The sequence below is a fragment of the Marmota flaviventris genome, chromosome 11 (assembly GCF_047511675.1).
Source record: "Marmota flaviventris isolate mMarFla1 chromosome 11, mMarFla1.hap1, whole genome shotgun sequence".
NCBI classification, from domain to species: Eukaryota; Metazoa; Chordata; class Mammalia; order Rodentia; family Sciuridae; genus Marmota; species Marmota flaviventris.
The window spans coordinates 109709910-109736420 of record NC_092508.1 but is presented as its reverse complement, the minus strand read 5'-3'; the positions used below and the strand labels follow the sequence as shown (position 1 = coordinate 109736420).

The following is a 26511-nucleotide window of genomic DNA, read 5'->3' as shown; positions in this document are numbered from 1 at the left end:
TTATGAAGCACAAAGATGATGAACTGAGATCATCAGCTTAGGCAAAGGAAAGGTTTATTTGGGATAACAGTTGTGGAGGTTGCAGACAACAGTTATGGGCCAATGGATGACAAAGCAACAAATCACGGTAGGGGGCATGTGTAGGAGCTCCATCTCATAGCCAGGAAGGAAAGAAGAGGGAGGAAGAGGCTGAAGTTCACAATCCCCCTTGAGGGCATGCCCTGGGTGGCCCAAGACCTCTTTCTTACAAGGCCCCGTTTCTTAAAAGTTTCCACTACTTCCTTGTAGTGCCTTGTTAGGAAACAAGTCTTTACCATGAGGGCCTCTGACTGATGCTTCAGATTCAAACTATAGCACGGTAGTGAATGAACTAGGATATTGAAGCCATCCGAATAGTGTCTGGAATCCAGGAAAGCCCTTAGATAAAATTATTTAATATGAGTGGACTTTTGGCTTTCAGAAGTCAAATGATTATCTAGGACACCCTAATTTGATGACTGCAGTGCAGTTGGACAGAGCACATATGTTCCTTCAGTTAAGCCCTCCAGTCTTCTCAGGAAGCTCTTTTTTTATGCCCGGATGGCATGCATTATTGAATGCCAGCTTTTTGATGCCAACTTGGCAAATGACCATTTATCCTAAGGGCAGAGCTTCTTCCTCCCTGAGGATGAAGTTGTCCTGGGCACACTGTCAGCCAGGCCACCTCTCCATCAAATCCCATGGACCATCACCTCTGGGAAAAATCAGGCCTGTGCAGTAGGGGCTGGATTTATATTCCTTTTTGGGATTTGGGTTTTAGTCAAAGAATTCTAGGATATAATAAACACACAGTTGAGAGCCATCTCTCTTTGGTCACCGATAAAGTAGTAACAGCTGTGTATGGTCCTCCTGGCATGAGATATTTTGAACCAAAAAAGTAAATAAAAATCTTTGTGTTGAGTACAAAGTATGAACACTAGCTTTAAAAAACAGGCTTTGATTTTTAACAGCTTTTTATTCACTGGTGTTGGCATCTAAAATACCTTTTGGAACAATTTTGTCAAAAGTAGTGAAATAATGATTGCCTCTTTCACCATAGGTCTTGTGTACTTGGGGAGTTCGGTGAAACAACCCTTGGCCCCACCAAGACTCTGGGCTGTGGGAGGAGTAAGGAGGAGCCTCCATTTGAATTTAGGCTCAGAGGGATAACTGTCCTTTGGCCAACACCTTAACCCAGCTCCTTTGGGTCTGTGTTGCAGGGATCATGTACCGCAAGTCGTGTGCATCGTCAGCGGCCTGTCTCATTGCCTCAGCCGGGTACCAGTCCTTCTGCTCCCCAGGGAAGCTGAACTCAGTGTGCATCAGCTGCTGCAACACCCCTCTTTGCAACGGGCCGAGGCCCAAGAAAAGAGGCAGTTCTGCTTGGGCCCTCAGGCCGGGGCTCCCCACCACCATCCTGCTCCTTAAATTAGCCCTCTTCTTGGCACACTGCTGAAGCTGACAGAGATGCCATCGCTACCTGCATTGTTCCTCTGGCCCTCGCTCTTCCACCTCCCCCACCTCTTCTGAGTGTCCTTTTATTCTGGGTAGAGAGGGGTGTCTGTTCTCTTTTCGTTCATTTGCAAATAATGAAAGAGCTCCCTGTAAAACACTTTTGTAAGCTCTGAATAAATTCAGTCAGACTGAATTTTCAATGTGTACTCAAGGGAGGGAGTGGAGCAGAAGTGCAGCACCCGGGTTCATGTTAACCAGCAAGGCAAGGCTGGCAGAATCAGCCTTTAGAAGCCGCTAAGGTGGGCATCTGCCTTTCCACGGCTGCTAGCTTCCATTCTGTCCCGGATGGGGCACAGTTTATTTTGTGACTTGCTTTCGTGGGGGAAGGGCCAGTTCCCACTCAAGGTTTCCTTGTTTGACATTTCACACTTCATGCTCCTGAAAACCATTCTCGACAGCAGAATTGGCTGGTTTGGTCTCTGAGTTGGGCTGTGGTGACTCCTGACTCAGTTGCTGGGGATTAGACTCAGACTCTGGCTGGGCCTCACTTTGAAAAGTGCTTAAGAAAACCTTGTTAGTTCTCCTTGCAGAAGAATTGCGCTGGGAAGCCAAGAAGATGAGCGGGCTGCGGGCGGAGCGGGCGCTGTCGGTGGTGGAGCGTCCGTGGGCGCGCAGGCGCTTCTCCTGGTTGGCATGCTCGAGTGTCAGGTGGCAGCGCAGCACCTGCCCAAACACCCTGCGGAACTGTTGCGAGGACACGTTGTACAGGAGCGGGTTGACCACCGAACTGAGGTAGAAGAAGGTGTCGGAGAAGGGTAGGAGGATCATGTATGCCTGGAAGTAGGACCTGGTCCAGTTATCCTTGGGCTTGGCTGCAGCCATGATCCTTCGAATCTGGTTTGGCATCCAGCATACTGCTAATGTCACAACGATCAGCCCTGAGGAGGAGAGAGAAAGAGAGAGGAAGAGGGGGGAAAAACAGCATGAGAACAAAAATAAATAAATAAATAAACAAACATAAAATATTTAGCCCCTTGGTTCTGTGCTTACTGGCCAGGAAATGGTACCAATTTTTCAATGTTGTGCTTGACAGCTTCTTTTGCCACTAGCAAAAGAGAATTTAACGCTGTTTCAAGCTCGGGGGAGTTGGCTGTGTTAAAGACCATTAAATGCTTTAGACAGTGTATTTATACCTGTTGATGCCTGTTAATTTTAAGAATGTTTTCATTGTTGCTTGTGTATCCAGGAAACATTTCATGTTGTCCATAAATCTGATTTTGTTGTTTTGTTTTAAAGCAACAGATGTCTGCATACTGTATAGCCATATTAGATGAAATAATATTTGTATTTTAAAAGAAGGTCTGCACAAAGAAGACCCAGTGATGTTTTTAAGTCAAGTGGAAGGAATTTTTCCTTTAATGAAGAAGCATATTTAGCAACACCAATTTTGCATTCAGTTCCCAAGGAAGCAAAATCGGGGATAGTCTGTCACGGAGAATGTTTTTTGGACAAATGTGTGCTGGCTATGCACACCTATAATTATGATGCTCATATCTACAACAGCACCTCTGCTTCTTTTCAAACACTTTTAGGTAAATCACCTCTTCCACCTTCATGTGGGAAACATTCTCCAAAAATAAAACAAATATATATATATATATATATATATATATATATATATATATATTCAACGTTTTTTTTTAAGTTCAACCAGGAATGTGCTCACTGTCTTTGTAGCTCAGTGTCAGCAGCCCAGAACTCATCGGGACCTAGCAAAGGGACACCCTTCAGTGGCCCTTGCGTGGATCAAATGTTGGCTGCATGTACATCTGTTTGCATGTCCACATGCCTGCATAGGATTTATATAATCATTGCTATCTATGATTCTGACAGACAGGGAGATGCGATATATAACACAAACAACTAAAATTGCCGTTATCATGAGAGTTGATCTACAGTGATAAAACAAAACAAAAGGAAGATCAGAGAATCTTTTCTAGAGAAATTAAGAGCACAGAACATAAGTTCCCATGTAGAGAGCTGATATCTTAAAGTAGTATTTACATTTTCAGGAATGCTTCCTCCCTCTTCTAAATTGGAGTCATAACAATCATAAGAATAATCCATTTGCATTTTCAAAACTTCTGATTTTCTAGGGGAGTGATGGTCAGCAGTGATTACTTCTTGCCTATGATTGATGGCAAGTACTATTAATAAATGTTCCAGGAAAATAGCCATGTGCCCATGCCCTGCCTGACCATACTGCACACACTTGCCTGACCATCCCTTGCACTGAAGTAACTACCCTAAGGACAAGTCCTCCACAAAGCCTGTCTATCAGCAACAAGGGCCTAGAAAACTCAGCTTTCTTGTTAATTTCCAAGTGTTCTTCCTGTTAGACCTCGGCCTAGTCTTTGAAATATAAACCAATTTGCTTATTTCTTCTCTTTGAATTTGCTACCCTGAGAACAGTCAGTAAATCTAAAAATAAAATAGGCAAAGAAACATATTGATCTGATGAAAAGGCAAAAAAAACCAGTACCATCTTAAGTCAAGAGTATATTCTGAATCACCTAGTTATAGCTGCTAGGTGAGAACAAAAAAAAATCAACATTTTTTCTGATAAAAAAAAAAAAACCTTGCATAAGAAACAGGGAGCTTTTTTCATGACCTTGAGGAGCATGGATGCTTCTAGCCACCTGTGCTATCACACATTAGTTCTTGAGTTTCTGCTCCTTGTTTTCATCCCATGCAGTTCTGAGTGAGTAGTTCCTCCCATCTCATTGTGAGGGAGCTAGGAAGCTTCCCATACCCGGGGAAGCTATGTATCTTCAGAAAGTTTTACAATTTTTTTTTCTCTTCCCTGTCACTGTATTTCACAAAACAACTACATGTTATTTCTGAGAATATGGAAATTGAGTTCATGGTTTTAGATATGTGAGATGCTACACTGTGGGAGGTTGTTCTTCTGGTGGCAGAATCTAGGAAGGAGGTGAGAAGCACCTCGTCCTTACCAGGGACTGAACATTGCACAGCTTTTAAAATCAACAGGCAAGAACAAGGAGAAAGAAGGCAGGGAGTGGGGAGTTGGGCAAGGGGTAAGAAGTTAAAAAAAATGCTTCTCTTCTTCCCTGTTTGTTTCTCCTTTTCTTGATCTTTTGCTCACACAACCCTTATTCTGTTAGCTTCCCATATGCACTTGTCTGGTCTCAACTGTCCTTGACAAATCACCCCATCAAAAGAAGCAGAGTTGAGTAAAAGGCAAGACCTAGCATCCAGGTAGGAGAAAAGGAACAAGGGCAGATCAAGTGCTGTATCTTGCTTTGCAGTTTTAGCTGGGATAAAATTCTTGCCCTGAAATTGAAATGAGTTAGTAAGTGGGGAAAGAGCTCAGTCTGAATAAGTAGCAGAAAATAGGGAACCAGATCAGAGATTCTCAATGATAAGAAAAAGAATTCATCTTTCTGAGGATAGAAATAGGTAGACGTGCCAGCAAGTACAAACCTGAAGAACAAGCGACACAAGGATCTGAATTAGAAATGAACCAGAATTTTAAAATTATGCATCTGACAGTTCTTGAGATGCAACCAGGAATAATGCTGAATAGTTACTGAGTTTTCTCCATGCCAGTTTCTGTACTGAACACTCTACTTATTTGTTATGTATTTTTCCTGACATCAACCTGGTGAATTCTGACCAGGGAGGTCAAAACAGAAATTCATTTAACAAATGAGAAAGTTTAGGATCAGAGGAGGTCAGCTGCCCAAATGCTATAGCCAGGATATGGGCTTGCCAGGTTCCAAAACCCACGATATCTATTTTTCTCTCAAAACACAATGTTGTCAGCTTGAAAACTACAGAAGAAAAGCCAAAAAGTAAACCTTAACTAGATTCTACCATGTAAAATGAACATAGAGCTGCTCTGTCCACTGAAAATATATAATGTAAGCCATATATTTGATTTAAAAATTTCAAGTAGTCACATTCAAAAAGTAGAGGTAGCTGAAATCAATTTTAATAATGTCCCCTAATTAAATGCACACTTAATTGAATTTTACATGTAATTTCAACATGTAATCAATATAAAAATTATTGATGAGATGTTTTTACATTCATTTTTCATACTATGCCTACAAAACTCAGTGTGACTTTTATTTTCATCATACATCTTAATGGGGTCCAGACGCATATGGCTAGTGACTCCTGTACGGACAATAAAAATGAAAATAATCCTTCCTAGCCCCTCCCCAAGGTGTCAAGCCTCCCCATTTCATCTTTTCCCATTCCCCTAAATGCAGTTTTCCTGGCCATATATATAAGTTTTGTCTAACCACAGAAGCTCTAAGGAATCTCCTATGTAGCCTTTATTTGCAATAATGTATATATTCTTGGTTTATCAAGTCTTCTCATATAAAGCTGTCCATAGAAGAGAGCTCCAAATTATTTAAAGTCTAATTCTGAAAATACAAAGATGTAATTTTCATTTCTCACGCTAAACTTTGCCTAACCGTTCTGAAATCGTGCCAGCTACCTGGCAGAACTGTTAGAATATACTTTCCCCACCTCAACTGAAGGTGGGAAAAAATGACTGGTGCCTTTCTTTCTGTGTTTTGAAAGATAATTTTGTTCTAGAGAAAATGGAGCATTGGGCACTCAGGTACAGTCAATGACAAATGTGAGACATGTACCCAAGGATGATGTAATAGAGGTTAGCCTCTCCAGAAAAGGAAGCCAAACTAGTCCCCTTGTAAAATTTGTCATTTTAATAATGACAGGTAATTGCTCACTTTTGCATTTGAAGAAAAAAAAAATGTTCATTATTTGAGATGAAACACTGTTGAGAATAAATACCATGCCCAAAGGTAACTTTCTATTCTGGCTATTTGCAATTGATTCAACTCTAGTTCCAGTTACTCTGTAGCTAAGACAAAGCTTTAAAATCTTACTCATGCCTTAATAGAGAGTATTAAAGATTTGACTAAATTTATATTTGACTGCAATCATTTGGATATGTATATTACACTTGGAAAAAAATCTATAATGCTTTGGGTCTGTGTAGTATAATATGCAACCCACTGTTAAATAACATTTAGTGTGAATTTGAATGAAGATCTGTGATCTGAACTCACTCATGTAAAGCAGGTAAACTGTTTTAACTAAATTATTGATAGATCTGCATTACATTCCAGACAACCTTGCATACTGAGTTATGAAATACCTTCATATTTTATCTGTTTTCTTCCACAAACAGTACTTTTATTTTTCCTCTTTGATCACTACACTAAAATGACAAGAGCCATTTGATGATGACACAGATTCATCCTCAGCAGAGTGATGTTGTTTAAAAAACAGAGGGAAGCAGACATCCAACAACATCCTGCACAGTAGCCTGACATTTCAACAGCATTTGAGTCAGCCTGCTTGGTTTAATTTTCAGAAGTGCCTGAGGTTCTGCAGCCTGGGACATAGCATCCCTGATATATCTGACGCTGTGCTTTGTTTTCTCCCCTCTAAACTTTAAAGAGAAGGTAACTATTTATGTGTTCCCCAGATTTTTTCTTAAAGACTCAGAGAATGGAAGAGTAGGAAGAGAACTTACAGAGGAGGAAATCTGAGGCCAAGGAATTTATCCAAGACCTCCATGGGTCAAGGAAGCAGAATTCCTTTACCCGGCAGTGCTGATCCCAACACTGGACACTAGCCCAGGTTTCCAAGTGAGGCTATTATTTTTTTTTTACTATAGTTCCTCCCATTCCCCATTTTAGGCTCAAGTGCTGACCAGTCACAGCATGGGATGCAGAGAGGCAGGTCTATGCAACACCTCCTCTCAATATCTTAATTCAGCTTTAGAACTCACAAAATAGGCATTTGGAAAAGTTCTGAAGTGCATGTGCCCCTCTCAAAGGATAAAGCCCCAGTCCAAGGTAGTTGGAGAGTGTTTAAAAAGCAAAAAGTGACTTTAGGTCATGACCTGGTACCCTGGCTACAAGGATTCCACCTATCTGTCCATCTATCCATTCATATCCATTGATTGACCTATCATTCGTCCACTCATCAGTCCATTTTTACCTATCATCTATCTTCTACCTATCCTTTCATCCATGTGTCTATTTTACAGAAGTATCTTCTAAAAATAGGTTATTTAGTTAGTTCTAAGCAGAAAAGATCTGAAAACTTGATCTCTCCTTCAATAAAGGTAGCTTGTATGATTTAAATACATCCCAAAGATTTGCTCTTCTACCTGGTATTGGAGTCACAGTTCACTAAAATATAAGAGCTTTGAGGGGACAATGTGGACAAAGAGGATGATTTGAGATTTCTGTGATGATTACGGCTGCTCTTTCCTTTTCCTGCCTATTTCTACCCATATGTTCTAGTTCTCTCTATCTCTGGTTATAATTAGTAGGAATTAAACCCTCCCTTTGGACTTTATTGATTCAGAAAATATCTTTTAATTGGCTGTGGTCTATTACAGACCTTGTCCCAGAAGGACAGTAAGAACTGGAAAGGGCAAAGACACAGCATAGCATGGGACAGAGGGATGTGATGGCACCCTATCTCTTGAGAGCTGCCCTGCTCAAGGTGGCTGCGGCAAAATCATGGGCAGAGACGATGGGAAACTAGCATGGTTAGAGAACATTCCATCAGGGTTTGTGGACAATAAATTAACTGGCATATAGTAGGGTGAGGAACATCTGCTGTCAACTGACACTTAAATAGCAATTGCCAGTGGAAAGTAAGCATATGGTTAGTTGAATGAAGAGTCAGGAAAAGAGAAATACATTCAATAAAAGGTTTTAATGCTTTCTCAATTTATACATTAGTGTTTGCCAATCTGCTTCTGCAAACCAGTTGAGACCTTGATCTCACTCACTGACCTTGTCTGACCCAAGAAACCCAATAGAGCACCAACCTAGACTTAGAATCTAATCTCTTAAGACCGTGGTTCTTTTTCAAAGAGGGGTCCCTGCAACAGCAGTATCAGCACCACTTGGGAACATACTAGAAATGCAAACTTTCAGGCCCCAACCCAGAGGTACACAATTAGAGACTCTGGGAGTGGAGTTCTGTGATCAGGAGTGAACAAGTTCTCCAGATGATTCTGGTGCTTTCTCCAGCTGGAGAAAACAGTCTAAGAGAAGCATAAATTGAGGTGAAGCCCATGTCAATGAACATGGGCCCAATCACTATCTCCTGCTTGCCTTTGGAGAATCATATTTTAATATATATCTGTGGTCTGAACTGACAATAATTAAGAACTGCCTCCCTCTGGTTCCTCTTCCTGATGACCACCCTGCTAGGTCCTCTCCTTTCTGAGAAGCCAGCTCTCCTTTTTGGTCCTGTTTCAATTCTTCTTTCTCCCTCTGTACCCTTTCCTTCTATCTTCTCATTCCCCACCCCCCATTCCTTTCCTCTTTCACCTCCATGGGTCTCTCTTTTTACATGTTTCTCCAGTATGTTAAGCAATGGCAACTCCCTTTCTCTCTTATCTGCTTTCCCTCCCTTTCCACTCCTCCATCTTTTCCAAGAACCGCAAAGCCAGCCACATGCAACCTTGTCAGCTCATACCTCTCCTTTTCCAGTATTTTCTCAGTTGGGCTCGAGAAGATGACTGAATCAGCTGCAGAATAGCCAGCAGCTGGATGCCAGAGAGTGCTTCACACTCATTGCTAATTTTGCCAAAGTAAAGTAGAGAGGCTATAGATTCAGCTCAAATGGGATGTAGCTAGACATGAACTGAGGTGCGCTCACCACTGAGAGCCCACTCTAGGTCCCATATCTTCTGACTCTGCTAAGATTTTCTTGGACAACTTGCAGTGACCCCTCAGCTTAGTGACCCTTGTCTAAACAAATCTGCCTCCTTGTCCTCTTTCTTATTGAGAAATTTTCTTTAGGAGAAGCTACAAGAGCTGTTGGGGTTTGGTTTCCAAAGAAGGGCACAGGCCACAGCTTTAAAATGATGTAAATGCCACAGATGGCTGCTTCTGTCTACAAAGACAGATGGTTTGATGTCCCATCCTTGCCCCAGCAATTTGATGGAGCCCAGGAACAAACTCTCTCCTCAGTGTGACTCCATCCACCATGTGGAGGCCAGAGACCTCTGAAATGTGGCACAGAAGCAGATTTCAAATGGCCCACAATTTGCTAAGCATTACATCCATCTCATTTTGCTCTACAAGCTTCAGTACAAGAAGAAAACTATAAATCGCTACAGTAACAAATATATATTTCTAAAATAAGCCCTCCTGTCTAGGAGCTGTATGACAGCCACTTGCACTCAAAGTAAATAGCATTTAGGGTCATCATTGTGGTTTAGTGCCTATGTTCCTTTATGATGCATGGAAAATGAACAACTGGAATCCATTAAATAAATATTTTTTCTATGTGGATCTCAACTGTCTGTGGCTGGTGTGACTTTCTAGGCAAACACCCTGCTCTAAATGCTCTGATAGTAAAACCTCAAGTGTGGTATAGCTACATAGGCCCATAGGTATTTCTCAGCATGGCAGGTGAAGCCACAGGCTTCTTACCTATGGCACACAGTATGGCACTGGGTGGTGGTAACAGGGACATGATGCACCTCAAATCTTCCAGGTAGCTGTGAACCATGCAATAGGGAAAGTCCTAGCTGGGGCCTCTCCCACCACCCAGCACTAGGCGTACCAGGTTAACACTGATTAACAGCTGAAAGTCTGCACTTTTTAATAGAATTTAATTCCCTGTATTAGAGAATATTAGAGAATTAAAATCATAGAAACCTGGTAGTGAAAAGACCTGAGATTAGTGTATACTGGTGAGCCAGCAAAATTCCTAGAGATATGGGATAAGGTGACCAAATTCGCACAGCCTGGGAGTCCAAACATAGAGTCTCAGTCTAGTGATATTTGCCCTCTGCATGCTCCCAGAGCAAGCCATGTTGCAGAAGTAGCCTCTGCATTTCAAGAGTGTCAAGATAAGTTTGTTCCTGCAGATTCTACTCCTTCCTCATCTTTTTTCCTGAGGTTCTCATTGGGCCTGAGAGAATCAGTGATAAATGTCTATGACTGAGGCAGAGGAACCCTTCCTTTCTAGATGGGTGAGGTCCCCTGCAAGACCAGGCAAGAGCACAGAGTCAGAGCTTCCTTCCTGGAGGCCTCTTCTGCAGCCCAGGAGAGGGAACCAGTCTCTTAAAGGTGGGGTATAGGAGGTATTGTTGACTTATATTATCCAAAAGATAAAGCAAGACAGCAGCTACCGCTTCATGCTACTGCTATGGAATTAGCGATAAGAATTAAAGGTGGTTTCTTCCTTCCCTTTTCTAAATATGGGTGCATTAAACAGTCAGTTTGTGACATTTATTTCTCACAGTTCTGGAAGCTGAAAGTCCAAGATCAAGGTACTAGAAGATTCAATGCCTGGCTCAGGATCTCTGAGAGAAAGAGGAGAGATGGAAAGAGAGAGAAAGAGATCTTATAAGGCCACCAATGCTATTGGATTAGGTTTCCACCCTTATGATCTCATCTAACCTTAATTGTCCACATCCAAAATAGGGTCATATTTTGTGTTAAGGTTTCAACCTACAAATTGGGGGGAAACACAATTCATACTATGGGGTATCACACCCCTACCGATTTCTATACACCAGTCTCCATGACGTTATACCATCCAGTCTCTCTGGTCTCAAGCCTCTGCACATGCTGATTCTCTACCTGGACCACACCCTCCTCATATGTTCTTCCTCATTCTCTTTTATTTTCTCCCTCCTCTCAGCCCCAGCTGCCCATTCTTTATCCAGCTCTTAATCTGGAAGTTTATGTTTATTACTGCCTCCGGGAATCCTTCCTTATCTACACAAGTCTATGGCAAGTTCTCTACCATGAGTTCAATAAGACCTCTCTCCCGGACACAGAAACCAATCCACAAAACTACAACTATCTTATATTTGATAAAGGGGCTAAAAGCATGCAATGGAGGAAGGATAGCATCTTCAACAAATGGTGCTGGGAAAACTGGAAATCCATATGCAACAAAATGAAACTGAATCCCTTTCTCTCGCCATGCACAAAAGTGAATTCAAAATGGATCAAGGAGCTTGATATCAAATCAGAGACACGCCGTCTGATAGAAGAAAAAGTTGGCTACGATCTACATACTGTGGGGTCGGGCTCCAAATTCCTCAATAGGACACCCATAGCACAAAAGTTAATAACTAGAATCAACAAATGGAACTTACTCAAACTAAAAAGTTTTTTTTCAGCTAAAGAAACAATAAGAGAGGTAAATAGAGAGCCTACATCCTGGGAACAAATCTTTACTCCTCACACTTCAGATAGAGCCCTAATATCCAGAGTATACAAAGAACTCAAAAAATTAGACAATAAGAGAACAAACAACCCAATCAACAAATGGGCCAAGGACCTGAACAGACACTTCTCAGAGGAGGACATACAATCAATCAACAAGTACATGAAAAAATGCTCACTATCTCTAGTAGTCAGAGAAATGCAAATCAAAACCACCCTAAGATACCATCTCACTCCAGTAAGATTGGCAGCCATTATGAAGTCAAACAACAACAAGTGCTGGCGAGGATGTGGGGAAAAGGGTACACTTGTACATTGCTGGTGGGACTGCAAATTGGTGCAGCCAATTTGGAAAGCAGTATGGAGATTTCTTGGAAAGCTGGGAATGGAGCCACCATTTGACCCAGCTATTCCCCTTCTCGGTCTATTCCCTAAAGACCTAAAAAGAGCATGCTACAGGGACACTGCTACATCGATGTTCATAGCAGCACAATTCACAATAGCAAGACTGTGGAACCAACCTAGATGCCCTTCAATAGACGAATGGATAAAAAAAATGTGGCATTTATACACAATGGAGTATTACTCTGCATTAAAAAATGACAAAATCATAGAATTTGCAGGGAAATGGATGGCATTAGAGCAGATTATGCTAAGTGAAGCTAGCCAATCCCTAAAAAACAAATGCCAAATGTCTTCTTTGATATAAGGAGAGTAACTGGGAACAGAGTAGGGACGAAGAGCATGAGAAGAAGATTAACATTAAACAGGGATGAGAGGTGGAAGGGAAAGGGAGAGAGAAGGGAAATTGCATGGAAATGGAAGGAGACCCTCAGGGTTATACAAAATTACATACAAGAGGAAGTGAGGGGAAAGGGGAAAATAATACAAGGGGGAGAAATGAATGACAGTAGAGGGGGTAGAGAGAGAAGAGGGGAGGGGAGGGGAGGGGAGGGGGGATAGTAGAGGATAGGAAAGGCAGCAGAATACAACAGACACTAGTATGGCAACATGTAAATCAATGGATGTGTAACTGATGTGATTCTGCAATCTGTATATGGGGTAAAAATGGGAGTTCATAACCCACTTGAATCAAAGTGTGAAATATGATATGTCAAGAACTATGTAATGTTTTGAACAACCAACAATAAAAAATTTAAAAAAAATAATAAAAATAAAAAAATAAAAGTTATTACAATAAAAAAAAAGACCTCTCTCCCGACTCATTCTCATAGCACTACAGTTTAAACTAGACCATACACTCTATGAGGGCAGAACTCTGTCTTCACTGTTGTAGTCTCAGCACATTGCACTGTAGCTGAGCAATAATAAACTCCTCATTCAAGCAAGATCAGAACCCCTAGACAAAGAAGGAGGACTGGCGGGGGATTAGAGAGTCTTGGACTGTGACAACTGCTTTCAGGGACTAGCAGTTTTAGACTTAAACCCCCTCTGGACTGACTGACACTGACTTCTTTCCTTGATGCTCTCCACGAGGGGTCTATGAGATAGAATACAAATTAAGGTCACTGAGTGAAAAAGAATATAGAAAACCACATTTACCAAAGAGACGTGTTGGAAAACGTTCATCTGCCCCAAATACTTTATCTTGAGTGCCCTATAAATCACAGTCTCCCATTAAGATACTCCAGGTCTTTGTCAGAGAAGTTGCAAGCAAAGACCAATAGAGAGAATTGAGCTGTTCTCCAAAGAGAGATGAAGAGGAAATACCCAGAAGAGCACCCAGTGAAGGCACTGTGTCTATATTCTATACTGTGTGACTTCACAAGAATTAAATCTGACAACTATAGTCCCCCAATTTCCCTCTGGGCATAATTAGATTATCATGAATGAGGATCTGAAACTTGAAGATAGACAGATTGACTCCTCTTCTGCCTCATGAGTGTCACAATATCTGAAGAAAGTATTCCCTTGTCACCTCAGGCTTTGCCTCCACATGATCTGGGCACCTTCACCAGCAAAGGCACGCTCAGTTTCACTCTGCAAAGCTCTGGGTTCTCATCTGCAAGGTGGAGATAACACCAGTGCTGGGAAGGTTGAACGACAGATGAAGGCACAGTGCTAAGTAAAGTGCTGGCTGCCAGATAAGAGCCTTTGATGGTTAAGACTACCTTCTCCTCCATGATCATTTCCATCTCTCAAACAACCAATGCCACTAGAACCAGCACCTCCATCATCATCTTTATCTCCACCTTGGTTTCTACAACAATCACCATGACATCCCCATTCCATCATCATTATCACCTCCACTACTACTACATCATCATCACCCATCCATCACCTCATCCATTATCATCACCACAATCACTACCTCACTACCAACATGCCCAGAGGTCAGAGATTCATGGAAAGGCTGACCAACACCAGAAGATGTCAGATTTCAACCAATCCCAACCTCACAGATAAAAGCCAGAAAAATGAGGTGCCTTTCCCAGGTTTATCTTACTAATCAACAGCAGAGAGAGGACCAGGATTAATAATCCCAAGTTCTTTCCACTTTCTGGAAGTGGAATTCTCACCACTCTGCCCTAAGACTTTGAGTCAGCTATCCATCCGCAACACGCACATACATACAGGTATTCTGAGTTTAAAGAATGAGAAGTGGAGGATGTAAAAAGGATGAAATTAATAGAAGGTAGAATTGCAAGAAGAGGGAAAAATTCCATCTCCCAGGAAGCCCTGAGCCCTTAGCCCTTCCTGAACCCTCCATCCTCACTCAGCTCCTCCCCAGGAAGAATATGACAAGGGACAAGAATACACCAAAACTGTCTGGTCACCTGGTTAATTGTGCAAGAAAGCCTCTACTCCAGGGACCTCATTTCTTGCTTCTTTCCCTCATCCTTCCCTCCCACTGTACAATGAAGGGGGCAAGTGTGGGATTTGGAGTCAACATGGGTTTGGATCTCAGCCCCTTTACTTTTATTAGTTGTGTAACTATGGGCTCATATCTCTGTGGAATGGATAAAATTATAGTATCCTTTTCATTCCTGCAAGAAAAGCTAAAGGAGATGAACACATGTCAAGCACTGAGCTTAATAGCCATTGATGAATGGAAGCTTGTGCCACTTATTAAACAGTCCAACCACCTGCCCCAGGATAGAGATAACTAACACACAGCTAAAATTAACATAGTGCATCTGTATCACAGACACTCTTCTAAGTGCTTAACTTACACTGCTTAAGCTCTACAAGATGTCCTCTACTTAATTCCATTGCTATTAAACAATTAAGAAAGCTGAGATATGGGTCAGTTAAATGACCTATAAAACTCACACAGCTGGCAAACAGCAGTGCCTGAAGTTTGACCCAGGGCACCTGGTTCAGAATCCATGTGCTCAAATGCACTGCCCCAGCCGACCCTCATCTGCTGAGAAGCACCTCAGGAGATCAAAGATCAAATGCTTGCTGAGTCTCCAATGCAAACTAAAATAATTCAATTCGAATGGCCACAAGTTCAGAAATGAATTTCTTTATGGTGAAGAACAGAATCTCAGCTGTCAAGAAATAAAGATCTCCTCTAATGCATCTCAATGACAAAGAAAGGTATTGTCAAGAAAGTGCCCTTTTACATTTAATGTGAATGCAGTAAACTTTTCTGTTACTAAGAGAGATGCTTGATGGAATCAAAAGAAGCAAACTAACTTTGAATAGGAATCTAGCAGGCTAGACCATTGCAGATTGTCTGCTTTTGATTAGGTTTCTTTTATGGCAGGCAAGAACACCCATTCCACCCATCCTCCCATGCTCAGGAGAACTTCCTAGGAAGACAATTTTCCTATGAAAATTCATTTAAATTCTGAATTGAAGACTGTTTTCACCCCATCCCAGGCTGACTCAGCTCCTGCCCCTAAATGCAATCTGGAAATCACTCTTCAAAGTAAATTAGAAAATGAGTCCAGTTCTCTATTATCTGTTTATCTCATGTAAGTTAGCAATGAAATTCTTGGAAGAATCTACAGCTGAATGCCAGGACCAGAAGCAAAAAAAAAAAAAAAAAAAATGAAATCAGCTGATCTGAGAGATACCAAAAGAGGAGCACCGGGAGCTGGGCTCATCCTGTGTTTGATTTAGCGTTCAGGGTCCCAGCTGAAATCAGTAAAGCTCCTCCGAGGAAGTTTGAGGAGATGGTATCAGGCTTCTGAGATAGTGTTCTGCAGGAGAACGATTAGATGAGGATGCCTTCCCATTAATGATTTGAAAATGAAATGACTGTTGCATGACATGATAAGAATAAATCTCTCCTGGTGGGTTTTTCTTTTGATGGGGTAACAAACTTTGAAGAAATAGTCTCACAGGTTTGGGAACATTAAGTATAATTTCTCTCATCCAAAGGCAGCAATAAGTGTCAGAGAGTAGCATTATTATACATAATGAGTACAGTACAGTGCAACAGAAAAAAAAAAAAATCCTGCATCAATTTTTAAAGCTCGTTCTCGTCTATTTTCTTATTTGCTGTCTCTTCACCTGATCTCCAAGTGGCAAGCACTTCAGGTATTGTCCTCAGCTCTCTACTTCTCACTCCCTCTTGATAGGCACCTCTGGTTTGAAATAATATCTCTAGGGATAGAAAATCCCCAAATCAATGTCCCTAGCCTCTGTAGACGTCCATAGCCAGGATCCCACGGCCAACTCTCTACCCGGTGTCATGGCTTGGATAGGTTGGATGGTCCATAATGAGACAATACATACAGAATTAATGACCAGCCCCCCACTCAAAGCTGTTTCCCCATCCACTAATGACAATCAGAATATCCTCTTCCACCACACATTGAGTTTCCCCTCGCTGGAAACCTGAAAATCCCTCCTGTTCTACTTCCTCCTCCCTCACTCTCACACCCACTCAATCCCTAAACCTGTCATTATACATCCAACATCTATTCTTCTCACTCTCCCCACTGCCATCACTCTTACAGAGGCACCATTAGTTCCTGTCTGGACCTGAGAGCCTCCCCCCCACACTCAATCCTGATAGTCACTCATGATCAAGCAATTCTCTGCATAAGCTGAGATCATGGTAAGTCACAAAACAGTTCATGTCCCCTGCCTTTGCTAAAAACACTCCAATGACTTATTATTAACTTCAGCATAAAGCCCCCAGTCCCTAACAAGTCCCACAACATCTGACCCAGTTCATATCTCATGTCTCCATGCACCACCCTCCTATTTAGTGACTCTGCATCAGACTCCAAACCTTTCTTGGTTTTCTGGAGCCACAACTCCCTCCAGCCCCAGGACTCTTCCCCAGCCAGTCTCTTTCCTCACTTATATCCTTATTCATTTTTCAACATAAATGAAAAGCTGCCTGAAACCTCCTGGTTGGGTCTTCCTGTTACAAACTCCTGTACTTCTTGCCCATGCTGTCTGAATTTGAACATAATTTAGTTGAAGCTTTTGTTGTTTATGTCCATCTTTCTGTCATGTGAGCTCCATGTGGGTTAGGAGGTGGATCTGTCCTGTTGTGGGCCTGCATTGCCTGGCATAGCATTGGACACATGGTGGGGACATAATACATTCCCAAACTGTTGACTTCATTCTCCCAACTGAGCAGAGAAGTAGAAGCAGTAGAAACTCTTATCCTTATGTTGCTAATAGAAAGAGGGAGATGCACTACATTGAGCCAATCTGGTTCAGAATATAAAATAAAATAAGTGAAAGACAGAATAAAATTTAAACCTTTTAATTAAAGATGTTCTCCAAGTTTGTCACCCCCAGCATCATGTCTCCTTGCTCAAAATCCTCTTCCAGAAATCCAATCCCACAGCTGCTGAACCTATGTTTTGGGGTAGGCTATATGGGCAATGACCAAACTTTTGAGCTATATCTCCATTTACCCTGAGACTCCATGTCATGGAAGAAATTCTTCTCCCATGAGAAAACTCAGTCTCTTCCGTCCTGATCCTGCTTAGCACACCCTGTTTAGAATCACAACTGTTTTTCTTATACAATGTAAAATAGTTCTGTTTTTGGTTCACACTTTTCTTGGGCGATGTAACCTGTCAGAGAAGGATTGTCTAGATGTTAGTAACCATTCTTTAACTTGTACTCAACTAGGATCATTTTGACCCACTTCCCCTTCTGCTTATGATTTTAGATCTCATGATGTTTGTTTATGGTTTTAAATCATAGCAACAGCCACTTGTCAATAATGTGCTTTTGAACTATAAAGGTTCTGCTCTAACCTTTGGAGGGGATCGAAGGATGTAGACTTGCAGCCTGCCCCTTGGCCTGCCAGCTGGTGAATAAAGATGGTTCTGTCCCTTGCTTTAAGATTGACTCCGTGACTTATTGCCATCTCGCCATAATACCTAGAAGTTGGCTCACAGAGTGAGGCAAGCCTGGAAATTTTTCCAGCCTTTGTCCTTAAAGACCTAAGTGACTATGGAACAGCACATTCAAGTCACTGAAACTTGGGGTTTGGGACCTGGAATGATCTCAAAGATAACAGATGAGTTTCCTCACCTGTATAAAAAGGACAATCTTAGATATCTGAGGCCTTTTATAGCTATAAAATTCTGGTTGTTTAACTCATACTACAGGATCCTCATCTACAAATTATGGGTTGGCCAGCACAGTGATGAATGTCTGTAATTCCAGCAACTCTGAAGGCTGACGTAGGAGGAATTTAAGTTGGAGGTCAGCCTCAGCAACTTAGAGGGACCCTATCTCAAAATTTAAAATAATAATAAAAAAGGACTGGAGATGTAGCTCAGTAGTAAAGCACTCCTGAACTCATTCTCCATTATCAAAAAAGTAAAATTAAATTAAAAAGTAAATAAAAATTATGGGCTGTATGAATCACATTTTACAGGGGGCATTACTCAAACAAAATTAGACAGTACATTTATGAATTTTAGAATTTCCAGTCACTCAGACTCAAGGGATTATAATAATTCATTTATGTAAGTTCTCAGTGATTGAATTGCCTTGTCTTTCTACACAGTGTGGTCCATGGAATCTCCTGAGAACTTGTTAGATAGGCATAATCTCAGACCTCTCCCTAGACCTGGTGATCATAATCTGCATTTTAACAAGATACCAGTAGACATGGTGCCTATACTAGAGCCCAAGTGTTTTAGCATCACTTCCAGGCCCTTCATGAGCTACCTGTTGTCTGTATTCCAAACCTTCCTACAAATCCTCTTGTGATCCCAGTGCTCACTCTAACTTTTCAAAAAGGCTCACAATTCTGGGATGCTTTATGTCTCTACCTAAGGTAGATTATAGAAGAATCCAACCAGCTCCAGTATCCTCTCCTCTGGGAAGAGCTCCCTGACTTTTAAATGTAAAAGGACCTTCCCAGACCTCCTCTTTTCTTCCATAACAGTGTCCCTGCCTGGCTCACTGTGAGCACTTGGAGAGCAAGACTCATGTCCCAACCACCAACTCATGACTGGTATAGCCCAGTAGGGCTTTCAATATGTGCTTATTAAAAGTATGAAAGAATATTGAATCTCTTTGAAATATGTGCCACTGTTCCATCCTCCTGGATTTCAGATTAAACCAGAATCTACTGTATTCATACATGCATGTTCCCCCCAACACACACACATAAACACATACACCATGGTACTTAAAAAAATGATTTGAGACTTACAGGAGAAAAACCAGATACACCTTTCCCACCTCCACCCCAGAAAGATATACATAGAAAACAGTGGCTTCAGATTATTCTAGAACCTGGACAGAGATGGGACAGGAGGGCAAAGGGGTAGCTCAGTGATTCCTCTGGGAGGCTACCTCCTAACCATCAATGGTAGGAAGCAGGACTCCTGCTAACTCCTGCCAAGGCTTTGCTTGATATCACACTAGAATCTGAAGGGCTATAGAACAACAGGCCTATGGCATTCTGAACCAAGTCTGAGACACACTGGGAAAAGATGCAGGAGTCTAAACAGTTCCTGTAGGCAAAGGAGTACAACCAGAAAAGTCAAACCGGGAGGCAGATGGTGGTAAAAGCCGCTGGGCATCAGGAAAGTTTCAGAAACCTTGGCACTCCACTGGAAATAAGTGCTTGCATAACAAGGTACTTAGGGGTGGTGGCCATCAGCAGGAGCAAGATCAAGATGGTGTGTGTGTGTGTGTGTGTGTGTGTGTAGTGGACACACACGCTCTGAGTTGCATTTGAGGTAGTAAATGAAGGCAACATTCACGGCACTAGAAGAAGAATGAGGGGCATGGGGGACCAGGTTGGCCTGGTGCATGTTGGAAATAAGCATGATCAGAAGCCTGGGTGTACACTCCAGTTAGAATAGCAGTGATCAATAGCACAAACAACAATCAATCCTAGCAAGGATGCAGAGGAAAGGAACTCTCACACACTGTTTGTGGGAATGTAAATTGGTACAGACACTATGGAAATCAGTTTGGAGGTTCCCCAAAAAGCTAAAAATAGAACTACCATATGATCCAGCTATATTACTCCTGAGTATCTGTCCAAAAGAATTAAAGGCAGCAGACTTTAGAGACACATGTATACCCATGTTTTCACAGCATAATTCACAATAGACAAGTTATGGAATCAACTGAGATATCCATCAACAGATGAATGGATAAAAAAAATATGGTGTATATACACAATAAAGTTTTATTCATCTTTCCTCCATAAAGATGAAGGAAATTATGTCATTTGTAGGAAAATGGATGGAACTGGAGACCATAATTTTGAGAGAAAAAAAGTCAAACTCAGAGAGAAACATATTATATGTTTTCTCTCATATGTGCAACCCGGAGGGATAAAAAGGGAGCCTTTGCCATGAGAGTAGAGGGGAGAACATTAGGGTAGAGGGAGGGGATCAGGAAGAGGGAGGGCATTCTGGGGAGTAAAAATAACCAAATTAATTTCATGTATATGTAAATATGCAACAATGAAACCCACCATCTGTATCATTGATATGCACCAATAATTGGAGAAAAAGAGGAAGCAGCAGCAGCCCAGTGTGTAACCCCAGAGCCACCCTTGGAAGCAATCTTGCTGTCTGTATCAACACAGGAACAACCAGGCTCCCTCCCTCACCTCATCACAGATGGGCCACCACTGGCCTTGGAGAAGTCAAGACATACCCACCCCTGGCCATGCCATCACTAAGGAAAGGGAGGCCCAGAATAGGTGAGAGATTCATCCAAAGTTGTTCAGAAGGACAGCTGCAAGGAAAGGAGCAGGATCCGGGTCAGACCTTTTCCCTTCCCCTTGGCCAGGGCTCTCTTTCAACTCGGATGTCTATGATTCATGCTACTCTGGACACTGATGCTCCAGTTTTGAAGGTAACACTAGCAGTGAGTGGGGATTTAAAATCACGACCCCAACTGAACCCCCTCACTGACTAGCACTTGACCCTGAGGAGCGAGTTACCAACCTCTTTTCTCAATTTCATTGACTGTGAAATGGGGAAATTAATATCTTCCCTGCAGGATGAATGGAATACAAAGTGAGAATTTATGTCAATACTTGGTATATTAGTACTCACTACATGTTATTTTCTTTCCTTTCTGCTTTCTGGAATCCTGAGTATGAGGAAAAGACAAAGAAGTATCTTTGCTACCATCCCACCTCAAGCATGCTTTTAAGATCCCTGTGGTACTCAGGTGGTAAGGTGGACATCAGTTTTTGCACCTGCCTTGAATGAATCCTCCCTTCCTCTGCTAAGAACATCCTGATAATCCTCTATTATCAATGACTCATTGGGGATTGGCTCCACTCTCTACCCCGCAAAAGTGCTGCTATGGTGAAGCAGTGGACAAGCAGAACCACAGTGGTCAGTTCCATCTATGATAAACATGGGACCCAAATCAGGCCATCCAGGGCCAGCCCTCAAACATGGCTGCAAATCCCGGGAAGAAATCATCAATTGGAATCGCTAAACAGGGTAAATGCAAGCCTATAAACACTTGACTATGACTTCCCAGCATGGCAGAGCATTCCCTGAAGGCTCTCCTTTATCAATACAAAGAGAGAGGGAGAGAAGAGAAAGCAAGAAAGAGATTATAATTTCAAATATTATTTGAGCCTGGATCCTTCCAATCCTAAAGTAAGTTCTACCTGTAGACTTTTCAATTACATGAGCCAATACATTTTGCCATTTCTTTTCCTTTTTTTTCCCAACTTGAATACCATTTTTTTTTTTTTTACTTCCAACCACCAGTATCCCAATTACAGAGATGACTTATTTAGTGATGGGCAAATTAGATTCTTCAGCCCCCTAAGGTGACATCACTCAGTCTCTCCGGCGTAACATGAACCCTTCCACCTGCCAATAAACATTTGCTTTTGCCCATCTGAAGTAAGAGAAAGATAGAAGGATAGCTGTTCTCCCTTACTCACACCACTGGGACTTTTTATTTGAAGCCCGATTTCTCCCCTTTCTCTTTATTGACAACAGAAATCCAATCCTTTCCTTTCACAGGAAATCTATGCTTATTTACTGTTTCCTGTTGCAAAACAACAGCTATCTTCTTTTTTTCTCCTTCTTCCCTCTTGCAAGATATTGTTGAATTTAGAACTTAGAGTTGGCAGGGATGTCAGGGGACACACTTGTGGGACCTTATTATTTGACCAGTGAGAAAGCAGACAGTTAGCAGGGAGCCAGCACCATTAGTATCTGAGTCTTCTGACTTCCAGGCCAGGGCCTTCCCTCCACCCCTAATGCTTAAACAGATATCAGGACATATCAATGAACTTGCACATGGTCAAAGTTTTTGTGCACTAATTTAAATATTGAATACTTATCAAAATTCCTTTGGAGAGAGCATGGTAGCCTTGTATGCCAGTCCCAGTTCTGTACCAACCAGCTGTGTGACCTTTGGGATGCCATTTAACCATTCCAGGCTTGTTTTTTAATTAATAAAATTAGGTGGCTGGACTTAAAGGATCATAAAATGTCAGAAGTAAAATGAGCCTAATACAAATCGTGGACAGGGAGAAAGCTGAGTGCTCAGTCAGTGTCACATGGGAATAAAAATTCATCCCAGTCCTGTACTCTGAAGGCGAACACCTTCAAAAGGTGCAGGAATGGAAGCCATTGAGAGCCCTGTAAAGCTGTGCCCTGAAAAACACGATTCTTCTTTTATTCTTACTCCTATTATTTCTCCTCTTTTATTTTCAAAATTGTCCAGCATCAACAGAAGACTCATAGAATATGGAAAGCATTCCTACATAACACCAAGAAAAAGGCAGATAGTCCAGGGAGGGAAAAAATAGACAAAAGACTTGAAAGGGCACTTTGCAAAAGAGAGTGTCCAAATGACCAATACCCAAATGCAAAGATGACTCTGACCATAAGTTATCACCGAAATGCACATAGCGAGATATTGAATGCTTAAAATAAAAAGGGGAAATATAAGAATATCAAACAATGGGAATTCCCCTACACTGCTAGTGGGAGTGAGTAATTTGGCCCAACTCCATTGAAAAAACTACTCTGCAGTGTTTGCGAAAGCTACACATGTGCAAAGCCCATGACCCAGTGACTCCATTTCTAGGTAAACATCAATATCAATTCATAAAATCTGTGCACCTATAGACACATACAAGAACATCCACAGCAAACTACCTACAATAGTACCAATGGAAACTATACAAAAGTTCTTCAGTGGCTGGATACAAAGATTAATTATGGAATAGTCACACAATGGAACATTATATACTGTATATAGCAAGGAGAGGGGCAGGCTACAATTGTACCCTACAGCAGGGTGAATCTCCCAGTGTTGAGTTAAGAAGGCAGACTCACAAGACTACATAGTATATGGTTTCAAAATGAAACAGGATAAGCTAATGCATGGTGTTAAGACTTAGAATAATGATCATTCTTGGGGGATCAGGGCAAAGACACTTAGGAAATTTCTCGGGTAATAGTAATACTCTGCTTCTCAATTTGGTTATGTGAGTGTGTTCAAGTTACAAACATGTAGTTGTTCACTTTTTGTATGCACACTGTATAATTAAAGGCTTCAATAAAAAGTTCAAATATGTTTTTAGGAAAATTTCCAGTGTAGACAATAAATGCTACAATCACTATCATAGGCTGCATTGTGTTCACCACCACCACCTTCAATTTGTCTGTTGAAGCTCTAACCCCCAGTACCTCAGAAGTTGACTATTTGGAGGGAGGTTCTTTTTTTTTTCTTTTTTAAACATTTATTTAGTTGTACATGAACACACAGTATCTTTATTTATTTTTATGTGGTGCTGAGGATTGAACCCAGTACCTCACATATGTGAGGAAAGCACTTTACCACTGAGCTACAGCCTCAGCTCCTGGAGGGAGGTTCTTTAAATAAAAAGAGGTAATTTAGGTAAAAGGAGATGATTTAGGGTGGGCTCTAATCCCCTATGACTGGTGTCCTTGTAAGAAGAGGAGATTAAGACCCAGAGACACACAGAAGGAAGATATGAAGACAAAGAAAGACGAAGGTCATCTACAAGCCAAGGACAGCTGCCTCAGAGGAACCCAAACCTGCAACACCTTGATCTTGAATTTCCAGCTTCCCAATTGTGACAAATTAAATTTCTGTTGTTTAAGACACTCAGTCAATCACAGCAAATTGTATAATCACCCTTCTTCTTATACAGGCCATTGAGACATCAATTAAACTGTTCCCTGGGAGGCAAGAAGAGTCTTGGGCTGCCATGGTGGAGGGGAAGGGAATGGTAAGGGGTGTGGGGGTTGCTCCTCTATCTGAGCATCAGCAGCTAGGTTGCTTCTGGCTTCTCTGTCATTCCACAGCTTTCTCTGACTGTAAAGAAAAGAAGTAAGTGCTGGTCACAAGGCAATTTTTGCTGACTTTTCCATCTCAAAGGAGTTGCAACATACAGGACCTGGGGATTTTTGCTTAAACAAACTGAAATTTTTTAGTGTTAGACAAGATCACTTCCATCCAGCTTTTCTATTTTGCAAAGAGGAAGAAAGAAATGCCCATATAAGTTAGAAAACTTAGCCAAAGTCACACAGCTAGTTAGTGGCAGAGCTGAAACTAAATCAGAACCTTTATGCTCCAATTTCCAGACCAAGGCTCTGTGTTCTGAGCTAATTTGCCTTCTGCTTTTTGGAGGGCCATAGGGAGAAGGTGTGGAGAGAATAGCTTAGCTTTATAAACTATAACTTTGTCCGTGACTTTGTGGTGGCGCCTACACAACTTTCCTGTCCACCCCACCCTTACCTCTTCCTCCTCCTACCCTCCTCTCCTTATTTTTCTTCCATGCTCACCTCCAGCCTTCAGATTTTCCTTTAAGGTATCCGGAGCCTGGAGTCCAAGGAACTAGATTTGTCCACCTGTATGGCTTTTAAAAAGTCACTGAAAAATTCTGCACTGGGGTTTCTTCTGTCCAACAGATAATACCTGCTGCCTCTTTGGATGATTGAGAAGCTTCTTAAGAGTCTCTCCCCAGCCCAGGAATCCTCCCCTTTCCTTTCAGCAGGGGAATGGGGTGAGGTCAAGACAGCATGAGCAGAGTCAAGTAGAGGAGTGGCCTCTCCATGCGTATCCTTTCCATCATTAGCATGAGTATGTGATGGGACCTATCTATCAACACCTGGCACCCCAGCACCCCATGGACCACAGCTGGAAACAGACAAAATGCCTTCTTACTAATAATGAGGAAACCAAAAGCTGCAATCGATTGACTTATCCAAGGTCCCCCCCTTAGGGCTTTACAATTTTAATCCTCACAATAACTTTGGAAGGTGGGCACCATTCAATGTACTTAATAGATGAAAATTAGAGGCCACCAAAGATACCAGCTACCAGGCTGGAGCCAGGGTTTGATCTGGGGTCTTTCTGCCTCTGCCATACTACCCCTTCTGTTCCTACTTAGACCTCAAAATGGCAACTTGGCAAATATTAGAGTAGGTGGGCGTTGTAGCATGTGCTCAAGGTTGAAGGTGATAGAGACACCTCTAACTCTGTAAGGCACTGGCTATCCTACAAAGAGCTAGCATTGCAGATGGCAGGAAATGCTTCCCCCCTAATGACTCAACTGGAAAACAAAGTGAAGCAGTGCTTAGTCTAAGTTGAATTGTGCTGCTAACGCTCTCCACATAGTCTGCTCAGACCACAGGCATGGCAACCCTGGACACCAGGTACAGCGAGCTGTAAGCTTTAAGTCATGGTCATCTGCAGTATTGCTGGAGATGCTTTTTTTCCCCTGTAACCTGTCCTTTGGGAGACACTTCAGTAATGAGCTAAGGGAATTCACCTGAGTACAGCCAGCTCTGGACAGGAGGCAGGAACTAGGAAACCTTCCATTGCAGCTGGGAAAGGGCCTTGGGGGCTGGAGCCAAAGCCAGACAAACAGCTGCAGCCAAAGAAAAACCATCCGAGTGGAAGAGACACAGAGTAGACCTTTCCAGATTCCTCTGGAGAGAAGACATATCAAAAACGGGAAGGTCACAGGTTGATGAGTTAAATGGGCCCCACTGGATGAAGGACAGAGAAAAGAAAAAAGAGGTAAAGGAAAGTATTTGGGCAACCTTGGCCCCAAGAGATACCGGAGGGCATGCAGGGAAGGTACCCTGCAGAAGCCAGAACACTCATTCCATGGTTTTCCTGTCTATGCAGAACACCTGATCTGTTCATGGTGGAAGGAGATTCTGAGCCAAGATGTGAGTCATGGGCACTGCAGGGCAGTGTTTGCAGTGAGCCTGGGGACTGTGTGGTCTCTGAGCTTCTAGGACCAACTCAGAAAGGAACCATTTGGTATTTAATTATCTTTTATGCAAATAAAAATATCTTAGGGAGT

At 42.0% G+C, this 26511-nt stretch overlaps 2 protein-coding genes across 2 annotated transcripts in view; one reads left to right on the top strand and one right to left on the bottom strand.

Moving 5' to 3' along the window:
* The window catches only part of Lypd1 (LY6/PLAUR domain containing 1), a 29023-nt gene extending 27028 nt beyond the window's left edge, over positions 1-1995 (top strand). Inside the window, exon 3 of the mRNA XM_027954037.3 lies at positions 1239-1995. Coding sequence (XP_027809838.2) covers positions 1239-1474 — 236 coding nt within the window. The 3' untranslated portion in view covers positions 1475-1995. The remainder of the gene's footprint in view (positions 1-1238) is intronic.
* The window catches only part of Gpr39 (G protein-coupled receptor 39), a 196053-nt gene continuing 171437 nt past the window's right edge, over positions 1896-26511 (bottom strand). The window contains exon 2 of the mRNA XM_027954035.3: positions 1896-2411. Within this exon, the coding sequence (XP_027809836.2) occupies positions 1897-2411 (515 nt within the window). The 3' untranslated portion in view covers position 1896. The remainder of the gene's footprint in view (positions 2412-26511) is intronic.